Here is a 12086-nt window from a genome sequence, read left to right on the forward strand (position 1 = left end):
TAGCTCAGGCTGCTAAAACCCCATAACGCATCGATAATTGCTATTCACACCTGCTTCGTAGCTTTCGCTCCACTGTCGATCGGTTCGCGATCCGCAATGTTTGGTGACATATGGGTCATCCAAGTGGTTCAAGGGTAGCGTTTGATGGAAACGTTTTGTGCTAGGATTGAGTCCATGGTCATCTGCAGACCGAAAAGGGTGTATATTATGGAACACAAACGAGGATGAAACCGGCCACCGCATTAAGCAATCAGAGTTTCTTTCCTTTGCCCAACCAATAAGTATCACACAGTACACAGAAGGGTTATCGTTTTGAATTATTTTATTTCACTTTGCATTTTGAAATACATCTCAAAACACACCGCACCTCAATGCTACCTTTGGAGTTCGACATTCGTCAACAAAATTAATCACACTTATCTTCAAACAGACGTACCATCTGAAGCATGTTTGCCTGGGTTTGCTTTACATAATGCTTCACTCCTTGCGCATCTTGTTTCCGGAGGGGGATGTGTTCCACCTGACAGGTGCTACGCTTCCATCCCCTGGCACAAGATCCCTAACCATTAATACATCACAATTATTTGATTCCTTCCTTTCGTCGCTATACTAGCTCACAGTAGCTTACCACTAGTGTACGCCCCTGTAATGGCGTTTTTTTGTCTTTTCCATCTACGATTTGCGAGAATATGTCTTACAACAAGTGTGTTGCCTATCTTGTCTGTTCAACCCTTCCTCCCGTTCCTTTCTTCTCATTACAGCCTAAAACATTTCTGTGTTTTGGGGACCTAAAAACCGGGTTGCACTAATTACTTCCCATTTGCCTTGCGAGAAATACGAAAGAAAAAAGGTAAAGTGTATAGTAAAAAAAAAACAAACAAATAAGCATAACCTAACTTTATCCAATAACCTAAAATTAATTTTAAAAAAACTTCTCCAAATTATTTGGAATACCGTTCAATTTTGGGATGAAACCTTCGGCACCCGAGTAGCGCATCTGCACTCTCCGTGTGCTTCCGTTTCGTACCCAAAATCGTATAAATTTGTCTGGTGTATGCTTTGTGTGCGCCCGATTTGTTGCTTTTGTATGTTTTGCTGTGCTGACGTATCTTTGACATATTTTTGTGTGTTTGATTTTGTTGTTACTATGGCCATCTACTCTGCCCCCACGTCAGCACGTGGCCTCTGCCTATCTAGATAGAATTGCTCAAACTCTTGCCATTACTTGCCATACCTTCCGCCATTTGCAGGCCGCGCGCACCACACACATAAATACATTGAGAAATAATTTAACGTACCCCTGTTGCCGCTCGGGCGCGCTTAACACATATACCAATAAAATAATGATAAAATTAAATTAAATCCATCTCGACCGAGGCTACTGTTAACGCTGCAGCCGCTGCAGCACTCTCTCTTTCATACTCTCTTATTCGTATTCTTTTGCTTCTCGTCGCTTCTCCTGCACTCATGGCGAGAGCAACAAAACTAATCACGAAACGAATGAAGTGTGCACCCGCGCATGAATGACATAATGGGTTATAAATAGTATTAAAAAGCGCGCGAGCGCTCTCTAGCGGGAAACGTCCCGAAGCTCTGTCTGTCACACACCCGGCGGTTCTATCACACGATCTTCAACGATCGGCAGAGCACTCCGAACGCACCCTTTCCCAGGCAGGCGTACGGCTAGAACTCTCGATCAACACAACCAGTACCAGTTGATCGCAGTTAGCTTGCGCTGCTTGCAGGGTGAGGCTTCTGCATCGATCGTAAAAAGAAAGCAACCGCGCGGGGCGGCGTTGTTCATCGTTGTGGTTCCGATTAGCTGTGCAGAGGTGCACGATCGTGTTTGTACGGTCAATGTCTAGCGCTGGTTTCTGTCCGTTGCTGCCCCGAAACATCCCACATCGCACGCGATGCTGAGCACAGCTCTTCGACTGGAATGTTTGAAAAGCTCGTCTCTATCCGTTTTGGAAGATTCATAACGTCGTCGTTTTGGGTCTGCGTTTCGTTTGAAGCAAAAAAAAAAACAGAACCGAACCGGTTCGCAAAATTTTGTTTGCCATTTTTTGCTCACTGTGCGTCTCAGTCGTTTGTCTGCATTCTTCTTCTGGTGATGGTGATGATGGTGGTCGGTTGTCCTATGCTCGGATCGCGTCGTTCTGGTTTTCAGCATTCAGCGGGTTAGGTTGTTGTTGTTGTTGTTGTTGAGTTAATTAATTAAAATCACATTCAGCTTTCGATCGCGATCGGTTTCCGTTTGCAGGACGAACGCGGGGCTTAGTGCGCGTTGTACACCCGGTAGGCGGTGCGGTACGACCGGAGGTAGTTGGGCAGACGCTGAACGTAGGCATACACTTGCTGTGTGGGTGCCACAACCGGCAGCACTACGGCCGGCCGGGGTGCAGCCGTCGTCGTCGTGGGTGCGGCGGTGGTCGGTGCAGCCGTCGACGGCAGATGATGCTCCTCGTTCTGCTTCAGGCTGTCGTAGATCTGCTGGAAGCTGGGCATCTTCTCCTTGCCGAGCGTCATCTCCTTAATGTCGTCGTCCTTGGGCACGACCGGTGCCGGCTGCACCTTGTCCTCCTCCACGGGCGTACCGTCCGGGCGGAGGCGCACCACCATCGGGCCGGTCAGGTAGTTGCTCGTCTGCTCGTACGGGGCCAGGTTGTTGAAGTGGGCGGACGCGGCAGGCTCGTAGCTGTAATCGACGTTCGTCGGTGCTTCCTGCGGCAGATGGTTCTGCGGCTCGGAGTACTGCATCTCCTGCCCGGTAGGTCCACTGGCGTAGTCGTAGTCCATGCCGTACTTGTTGACCGGGCCGTTGCCGCTCTTGCGCACCGCCCCATCGGTCGGGGCCGGATCGTCGAATAGCGGATTGTGCTCGAACTGCTCGCTCATGATGTAGGCCGGCGCGACCGTCGTTTGCGTCTTCTTTTTGCCGTTCTTCGTGTGTCCGTCCATCATTGCGTCCCAAACTGCGGATAAAAGCAAAGGCGAGCGAAACAAGAAACGATCAGATTAGATTTGCAAAAACAGAAAACGAAAAAACACACACACACACACATCGCGAAGATTCTAGCCCACTAAAATGCCAAACCAAACCCCGTGAACGCATCTCGCCTTGACCGACGGAAGATCGACAAGAACAAAATAACAAACAGAAAAGAGCAGACCGTGGACTTTACCGGTGAACTTTGCGGCTCCCGGCATTGCCGATCATAAATCAGCATCTACGGCGCGATCACGCGATACTCCTACACCGAGCAGCGATCATCTTGCGCGAGATCATTTGCGCTTGCGTCACCCCTTTATGGACTTTATTTGCTTCCTGCTCTATCTCCATCTGCTCCTCCTCGGAAGGCATCCACCGCGTTTTGAAGGCATCCCCCGTACGCTTATCGCCGAGAGGTCTCGGAAGGTTGCCGAGACCTGCGCCGACTGTCAATCAAACCGGCACGATCCTCTACGCGCGCGGTGCGGTCTCCGCCACTTCCGACACGGCGGGGATGGCTTCACAATCAAGAGGCACTTGTTCATTGAGAGGCTTTCGTACATTGTCGCTCCGACCCGCTAAGATCCAGTCGCTCCCCTCATTCGATCAAGGTTGCATTGGAGGCCATGATCGTGTGGAGGGACGATCAAGTACAAAGTTAAAGGGGCATCGCCGTACCGAGTGCAGTCACGACGCCGTAAATAATATCAGTTGTTTGTTCTAATGGACAAATTAATCTTTCAGTTTTGCTCTGAAAGGTGGCAAGTTTTTTCCTCTTCTTCTGGAAGTACTGATGTGTACGTGTACATGTAACACCTTCAGATATACCCGCAAAGAGACAATAATTTTAAATACCGACTCAAATGACCCCGGAAGTCGCACGGCATCGACTTGAAGCCTCGAGAAATGTGTTCCTGTTTTGGTTCACGATCACGTTCCCGGATTTCCACGCAAGCCGACGGGCTTTGGCTTCCTATGGCTCCCCAGGCACTTTGAATAATATGGCACCGGCAATACTTACTTATATCGGTCGCTCCACGCTGGTACGGGTCCATCGAGTCCAGGTGCGACTCGTTCATGTCCTGCAGCTTGTTGATGCCGTACATCAGCAGATTGCGCTTGCACATGTTGGTCGGCATGTCTTGGGAGTTTTTGCAGTAGCTCGACACCTGCTTGGCGAACATCGTGTACAGATGCGACATCTAACGGGTTCAAGAAAACCATGCAAACGAGAAAAAAAAACAAAACAAAGAAACCATACATAAGTAATGATACCGAAAAGTGAAAGCACACGCAGCAATCACGGGCAATGGGCGCGGAATGTGATGATGGTGCTCCTACTGCTACTGCTGGTGGTATGCGACCAGCCCTTGACGTTGATGGCGTTAGTAAATAGCTTCTTTCTTTACTGCACAACAATCGCGAACGCGCTCGGTTTGGCACACCGCGCAGCGCAAAAACAAAACCGAACGAGATTGTGCGGTGCGTGACGACTCGCTTTTTCGAGTGGCATACTTCACGCCACGGGCATTTTTTTGTTTTTTTAGATAGGCGGGGAGGCAAGGCCCACTAATGAAATGCCCCACAGACAACACGCTACAGGGTTGAAATAGTAGCAAAAGAAAGTAATGCTGCTTGAGGTGCTTGAACTCAGGAATTTTGCTAAGGTTGGAATTTTAGGAACTCTGTACTATTTCAACTCTCAATAAAACTGCAATAAATGCCTGCCCAAGGTGATGTAAACTAACAAAAACCTGTATGCGTTTGACCTCTATTTGCTAGCACCCCACTGCATCATCCCGTCCGATCGGACGTCATACAATGTAGGGAAGAACGCGAGCTTCCCACCTGCGCGAAGGCAAACCGTGCGGCCTTAGCGTAGCCGGCACGCTACAAATCTCCTCGTAATTGATTGCGATCGTGTTGCACATCGCCTACTACAACTAGGCCCTGCGTCAGACGATTTCTATGCCTGTCTGCCTGCCTGGCTGACGTCAAAGACGGTTTGCTGAGATCTAGTGATGCTTTCTGGAAGCTTTCCCCTGTTTAGAGCACCCTTCAGCGCTGTTCCGGGATGACCCTCAAGCTCGCCCTGAAAGGGTGCACGAACTCCACCCCAAAGCACAACTAAACGCTGGCCTTGACTTTCCTTGACACTGGCATACATCTTGGCACCCTCACAAAACGCCCCGAGGGAGAATCCGGTTTCGTGCACACCCTGACCTAGGGCCCGGCGTGGACCAACGAAACCCGTTGGACGAGTTTTCACCCCACGCATCTAAGCGCAAAGCGGGCAACGTGGGCACGAAGACGCTCCCTGTGACGACTCCCAAATACGGACACCTATCGGTTTAGGTCTGATCTACCAAAGTGCAAGGTTCTATTGGGTTGTGTGAACAGGCAGTTGAGGTCGATTTCCAAAGTCCTTCACATCTTGGAACAGGTATGCTAATCAAACATCGGGAAGCACACCTTTACGATAACAAAAGAAACTACACCGCATCTAACGCCTCGAAGCTGACCTTTCAGGCAATGAATTGACTGGTTAACCTCCTCTGTCTACCCGAAAGAATGCACTTTCACTCAACACAACCTCCACCAAAAGGACACACGCATCACACAATTCCCATCTTTCACCTGCAAGACGCTGCAACGAGCACACTTACCTTTTCGCCACGGCTGAGAAACTCCCACATCGGGATGGCCGAACCGGAACACACGGTCACCAGGCTCGACACCACCATTACCGCCGCACTGAAGCTAAGCTTCCTTCCGTGTGCCATTTTGTACACTGCAACTGGCAACTTCACTACTTGCTTCACAACCAGAATCCGATACACACTGCGCTGCGCGACGAAGGGTTTCGTTGCTTACGAGTGCATTTAAGTTTTCCGTTGCTTTTGCGTGCTGTTTTGTTTTGCTTTACACACGGAACTAGTCACACCAGTGCACTGGAGATGGAGATTTGAATTTGCTTCCGGGCCCAGTGGCTCAGTTTACGACCGCACAGTCGGTGTTTGAATGGTTCCTTCCGTTTTTTTTATATTTCCGACACTGTGTTTCTAATCTTTCACCGCTTCTCACCACTGCACAATTGTTTTGTTTTTTTTCACCGTTTTTTTCACCTTATGGTTTTTTCAAGCTTATTCTCACTTAATGCGCATTTGCTTGCTCACACCGTTTAATGATCGTTCACTGCTTCTCGCCTCTTCTAATGCACAAAGTTTCACTTTCTCTCTAGCACAATTGAGGTTTATTTGTTTTTGTTTTTAGTTACTTTTTGTTTCTTCGTTTGCTGTCTTGCTTGTCCTGCTAAAACAAAAAGACACTTGCGGTTGCTGTTTTCTGAGTTGACGGTCTGCACCGTTGAAGTTTCTGGCTCGAATTAAACGCGCTCTCTGGGGCGGCCTTCACTTTATATACCGCGCACTGCTTCGTAAATCATGACGTCATATACCGACTGGCCGACGCCAGCCGAATCGCAAAGCTTTCGTGCATTCCAACCATCGTCGCCTCTCAAGCACCCCGCCCCTCCCCATTGTTTGCCCCCCTTGTCCGAATAATCTTTCCCTTTCCCACTGGCGTGAAGCGCCCGGGCTGCTGGTGTTTCACTCTGTTGCGGATCTCGCCGCGGTTGCCTTACTCTTTGGTAAACAACGTCGGGGCTCGCAAGCAAGCTCGCTCACTGATCACGATCGTCTTCTTTTCAATCGAACGCGCCCGCAATCCCTCTCTCATCCCTCGCCCGCAACCCATTGCTAACCCTTTTTTTTTATTCCCCCGTGCCGTGTGTTTATCATTTATTTCTCTTCCGTTTGTTTATCATCTGTCTTCTAAGCTTTGGTGATCGTGTTTTTCATCTTCTAGCCGTTTGGCTGTATATATTTTTATCTCGTTGGGTACATTTTTCTTTCTTTTGGATTTTTGCAGTTTTTTTTCATACATTCCCCGCTAACAGAGCGAAACTCAGGCGTACGTTATTATTGTTCGTAGCATTATTTGTTTTGTTTGTGCAGCTTTTTATCTTGAATTTCTTCTCGCCAAATTCTTGGGCGCACACAGCCGCCCATCTGCACACCGATCTGCGCAGAATCGAAATTATTCAAAGCACTTCTTCTTTTGCGCACTCAGTTGCTGCGAAGGAAGTTTGTCTGTTGACGATTTTATTGCTAATTTTGCGTACAAAAACAAAAGTTCTATCCGTAGCTATCATGATGTTGTGTGACTATTTTGAACGATGTGTTTTAGTGCAAAAGGCATTTTAGTAAAAGGCTTACAAAGCAGCTTCTGAAATACAAATAAAATTCCAGAATGCATCTGTTGTTTCCTTTTTAGGCCATTTCAAACACGTTTTAAAGCAATTGCGCAGCTTGGTGATAACCAGCCAAAAACATTCCTTCAACTCCAGTCACCTTGTTTTTATCTGCACTAAGCAGCACCTATTCATCTCCCTCCACGCGTTGTCGCGTTGCGATTTTTGCATAAAATCGTTCACTTCCAAAAATCAACAACTGTCCACCGATCAACAGCAAATCGCGTGGGTTTTGTTTACATTCTCCAAACAAGGGTAACTTGTTATTCTGCACGAACCAAAACAAGATCGCATCAGAATATGTTTATTTTGTTTTTACCTTTTTTGCTGGTGCCTTTTTTCAACATACTCTCTGTCTTTCTCTTTCCATCACTCTCTATCTCTCTCTACTTACAACAGTACAATTTCACACGACCACATTTGGTTTTTGGTGTCTGTTGGTTAAGCGAAAACAGCTTTCATGAAAGCACATTCAGAGCACTATTTGCGCACAACGGGCATTTAAGCTTCGCGCCAAAACGACTCAATTATCAAACCAAGATGATATCAAACAGCATCAAACGATCACCCACGGTGCTCTCAAAGCCGAACCCCCTTTCCGCACATTAAACAGAGAGGGAGCACACTCGTGTACGCGCCACTTGGCACGTATCGCCCGGCACGTAAAAAAAACCCCTAGGATTACCCACTTCATTCGCCACATCCATTCAACCACACGGACCACCCCTACAGACACGCCAACCGGGTGGGGGGGTAGCTACCGAAAATAATCATTGCTCATTGTAAAATAATTTTATGTGCGCTGTTTGCGGTCGATTTAAGTGTATGGTCGTTTTGGAATTTCAAGTGTGCGAGGAGGAGGAAGTGGTCGGTTGTTTTGAAAAAAAGAAGCCACATCACATCTATTGCCGGTGCTGCACTTGTCCACTATAAGTAGACACCGAGAGAGAGAGAGCGAGAGAGAGGGTAAAGGTCAGCATAAATAAAACTGTTGGTGAGCTCAGTACGCTCACAGCACAGAAGAGCTGTATCGGTTAGAAATTGGTGAGAATGAAGCGTTTTATGTGTCTTCTTTTTTTCTCATTAGCCTAGACTTTAGTCTGCAACGTTTCTATACCAAATGAAGGTTGGTTTTATGAGGCAGACTTCTGGACTGTGTGTTTGGAGCTACCGAACGTTCCGGCTTTAATGCTGCAGGTGCTAACACGCCTGTTTTGGGGTGCGTAGATTCACATCTTCGTTTGGTTTCACTTAGTCCAATTTGTTTTTCGCCTGGCCCGCGCTAGAATGAGGGGCAAAGAGCTGCATAACCTTTCGCAGCACGGCGGGAAGCTTTATGACTTTGATTAGCTGCCAGACTTGAGCACACATACACATACACACATTCAACATGCTTTGCCAGCGAGATTTATTGCAGCTGTGTTAGCACCGTCCCGTCGCTTCTTCGACTAGGAATGTTAATTGGATTACCCACGCTCCGAGAGAGAAGGGGGTTGGGGTTTGAAAAATGAAAAAAAAATCTTTTATTTTAAAAACCAGCAGTAACCACAAGAGGAGAAGCTAGAATCGCCTTCGTCAATAATGAAAAATAGAACAAAAAATAGTAAAAAATCAATTTTTCAACAATTTACTTAGCAAAAGACACAAAAACTGCAGAGAATAATCAATTGAAAGGCACATAAACCAGAGCTAACAATCTGGCCCACATATTTGATCGATGTATTGCATGAAATTAGTAAAATTGTTTGTCTTGTGAAATTAATTTACACCAGCGCGTATCATTCATCATTCCAGACACGTGCTTTCTCGCCCCTACTGTCCCGCCACTGCTTGCGATCGAAGCAATTTCAACACCCTAAAAACACCGAAACGATAAAACCTTGTACCAGCTAGACCTCTTTTTTGCGCCTCTACACATATGGCCCCCTGGCTGTGCTACAAAAATAGCTACAAGCCCTCAAACCGCCAACCAAACTATGGTGCAACTATGCCGAACGAAAACTAAACGATATTCGGTACCGACACACCAACACCGTCCACGCCCCAGCCCGAAGCCAAATTAATCCAACTGCACGGTACATTAACACGTAATTCAGGCAGCCGGGGCATCGAAGTCCACGTCCCGCCCGGCTGAGAATGCAAACGTGACACGTCGATGCGTCGTATCGAGGGGCAGCACAGTGGCATTCGTTCGCCTTCTGCACTCCCGTACCATGTCAGGCCAGGTAAAAACACCAAATGCACCAATTTTGTGCACCACTGCCCACACAAGTGCATCTGTAGGTTTTTTTTGTGAGTGTTTTGATGCTCCAAACTCCAAACCGAGTCCAAGTGTTGAGTGAAGTCTACAAACCGTCCACGGGCAGTGATAGGAGCTTTCAGCACAAAAACAAACATGCTAAAAATAATGTTCTTATCACGGTAAGCTGACCACGCTAAAGGGTTGCACACGTTTTGCGTATTTTCGAGATAGTATTTTTCGTATTGTTTTTGCACATTCTGCTGCTACTCTTAGATCACCAGAAAAAGCTTCTGTTTGAGTCAGAAATAGCCTTGCAAACGGTTCAATATGGCAATGGAGCCGAAGACGCTGGACGCCACCTCCTATTAGCAGCATTCCGCAGCTCTGCTCACTCACGACAATTAATGAAAATGTCCAACAACGCTTAGTTATTCGTGTTTAGTTATTCCTCTTTTTCTTATGTTCTAGCCATAACTAAGCACAAAATCACCCATTAACAGGTGGCTTATAATTTGCTCCACCCTACAGTCAGCAAAGCTGCTCTAATTTTGCATCTACATTCCTCAACGGTAACTCACTGCTACAACCAAATGTGCTGCGTACGTTGACAAACTTTCCTTAAAACCCCATGGCTCAGAAAGCATCAACTTATAAAACACACAGCTTGGTAAAAACCGCCCATTAGCGTGCCAACCTCCCTCCCCCATACTAATCCGCGTGCCTTCGGCGTAAACAAACACTGGAAGGCACGCAGGCGTCGCATCACAACCTATTTCAGTTGCGGATGATTCACTGCGGCTGCACTGCTGCCTTTGGGTGTTTGCGTGTTTTAGTGCCTCCGCGACAACTGCTCCTTTTTTGGCCTTTTCAAGCCGGCAGGCATCTTCGGCGCTTTGTTACGTTTGACGCAACAACAAAAGAGAGAAGTAAAAAAAAACAAACGGATAAAGCAGGTTCGATGTAAACGCGTAGGTCGAGGCGCACGTCACGGAAACGATCACGATCTGCGCGAAGAAACAGTTGCCGGTGGCCGGCGGACAATGGTTTGCCGGGGGTTGAAAACAAATCATCTCATCATCGATGACGTTCTTCAGTTACGCGTGCTCAGTGCTTCCCTCCGGTTTGTACCGCTTGAAGCGCTCTTGGCAAGGGTTACGACCGCGCGGGGCACCATAAAAGGTCGCACCGGTTGCCGCAATTTTGAGTCATCGGGAACCGCTTGCAGCTTGTGCTGCTGCAGCTAATGTGCGGAACGCGATACATCAACTGCTTATTAACGGTTGATGATCGTACTCAATTGACTGCGCGCTGTCGATCGACACCTTTTCCGCTTGGTACGAAAGAGGGGAGGAATTTTCGAACCTTAAGATCGCCCATCCAAACGCCTTTATGGTGCTCTAGAATAAACAAAAAACATTCTGCGCCACGCTAATTCCCCCGATGGCCGCAACCCCCAATCGACGGGTGGGTGCGAAATAATGAAACAAATTAAATAAACATGAAGCCGTCTCGTGGCATCACTTGAGCCGGAGTGCTCCCGGAACTAGAGCTCTCGGGAGCCACCCCAAAAGACGATCTCATCTTTACGAGCGTCTCGAGCACTTTCCGCTTTTTTGTTGCTTCTGTGTGTGCCACTCTTCTGGGCGGATTTGAACCTATCAACCGCGTTTCAAGCTTCACAGCTGGGGGCGAACGGGTGACCCTTGAAATGCGTCAGGTGAGACGAAGGTCAATGCTGTCGGGGTACTATCAGGCTTGCCGATCAACCTGCAGGGCTGCCGCGGCACACATCACTCAACCAGCTCCAAAGTCCCGAGCGGGTCCGCGAACATTCCCCGAGGATTAGATATTATTGTGGGTTGGCTACTTAATTTTCCTGCGTTTTGCTTTGGCCCCGGCTCCAGACGGATCTTCTGGAGAAACTTCAAAACAAAACACTGGATCCGTGTGTGTTTGTGTGTGCTGGACACACTCGAGAAGACACATTTACGGACCACTCATTATAGTAATTCGCGCTACTTTTTTTTGCTGTGCTGTTGTTTTGGCCTGGTCGTGAGTCAAAACGTGACCGGTCATTAAGCGAAACAGAACAGAATCCCTTTTTGTTCGTTCACTCCCACCTTTTTTTGTGTCTTTCTTTCTAACGCGCGAGTAGCTTTCCTTACCCTGGTGGAAGATGATTCAAGTGAACGGCTCACGGTTAGTGTTTTCAATGTTTGTTGCTGTTTGCATTCGTACCCCATCCCGGTGTCCCTGCTTGCGGACTTTAATTTATATCCCGTAGACCCGGGCCCGGGCAAAATAGATTTGTGAGAGAATCGGGCACAGACAGACAGCAACCAAGACCAAGACCCAAACAAAACAAACACAAAAAATTGCCCCAAAATGCCTCGCGAACACTAGATGCTTCTTGACTACCGACTACCGCTTGTGTCGCTTCAGGTGGCCGCTGGATTTGGGGCTTCGGGATGATGTCATTGGTGCGGCGTGCAGAATGTAAATCACACACCGAAAGGGAAGCTCGCCACGATTGAACCAAT

At 47.8% G+C, this 12086-nt stretch overlaps 1 protein-coding gene across 1 annotated transcript; it reads right to left on the reverse strand.

Moving 5' to 3' along the window:
- Positions 1-304: 304 nt before the first annotated feature.
- On the reverse strand, positions 305-6396 carry LOC120893451 (rhythmically expressed gene 5 protein). Its single transcript, XM_040295353.1, has 3 exons — positions 5659-6396; positions 4014-4194; positions 305-2975 (listed from the first exon to the last, which is right to left on the reverse strand). Exons 1-3 carry the CDS (start codon positions 5773-5775, stop codon positions 2278-2280), a joined length of 996 nt encoding a protein of 331 aa, XP_040151287.1. The 5' UTR covers positions 5776-6396; the 3' UTR covers positions 305-2277.
- Positions 6397-12086: the final 5690 nt, after the last annotated feature.

This window comes from Anopheles arabiensis, chromosome 2 (assembly GCF_016920715.1).
Source record: "Anopheles arabiensis isolate DONGOLA chromosome 2, AaraD3, whole genome shotgun sequence".
Lineage (NCBI taxonomy): Eukaryota > Metazoa > Arthropoda > Insecta > Diptera > Culicidae > Anopheles > Anopheles arabiensis.

What these genes read in the sequence shown, in the direction of transcription:
- LOC120893451 (XM_040295353.1), bottom strand. Translation starts at nt 5,775, where the DNA reads ATGGCACACGGAAGGAAGCTTAGCTTCAGTGCGGCGGTAATGGTGGTG. An exon ending in TTCTCAGCCGTGGCGAAAAG is followed by an intron (nt 4,195 to 5,658) that starts GTAAGTGTGCTC and finishes TGAACCCGTTAG; the next exon opens with ATGTCGCATCTGTACACGAT. An exon ending in GCGTGGAGCGACCGATATAA is followed by an intron (nt 2,976 to 4,013) that starts GTAAGTATTGCC and finishes TTTTATCCGCAG; the next exon opens with TTTGGGACGCAATGATGGAC.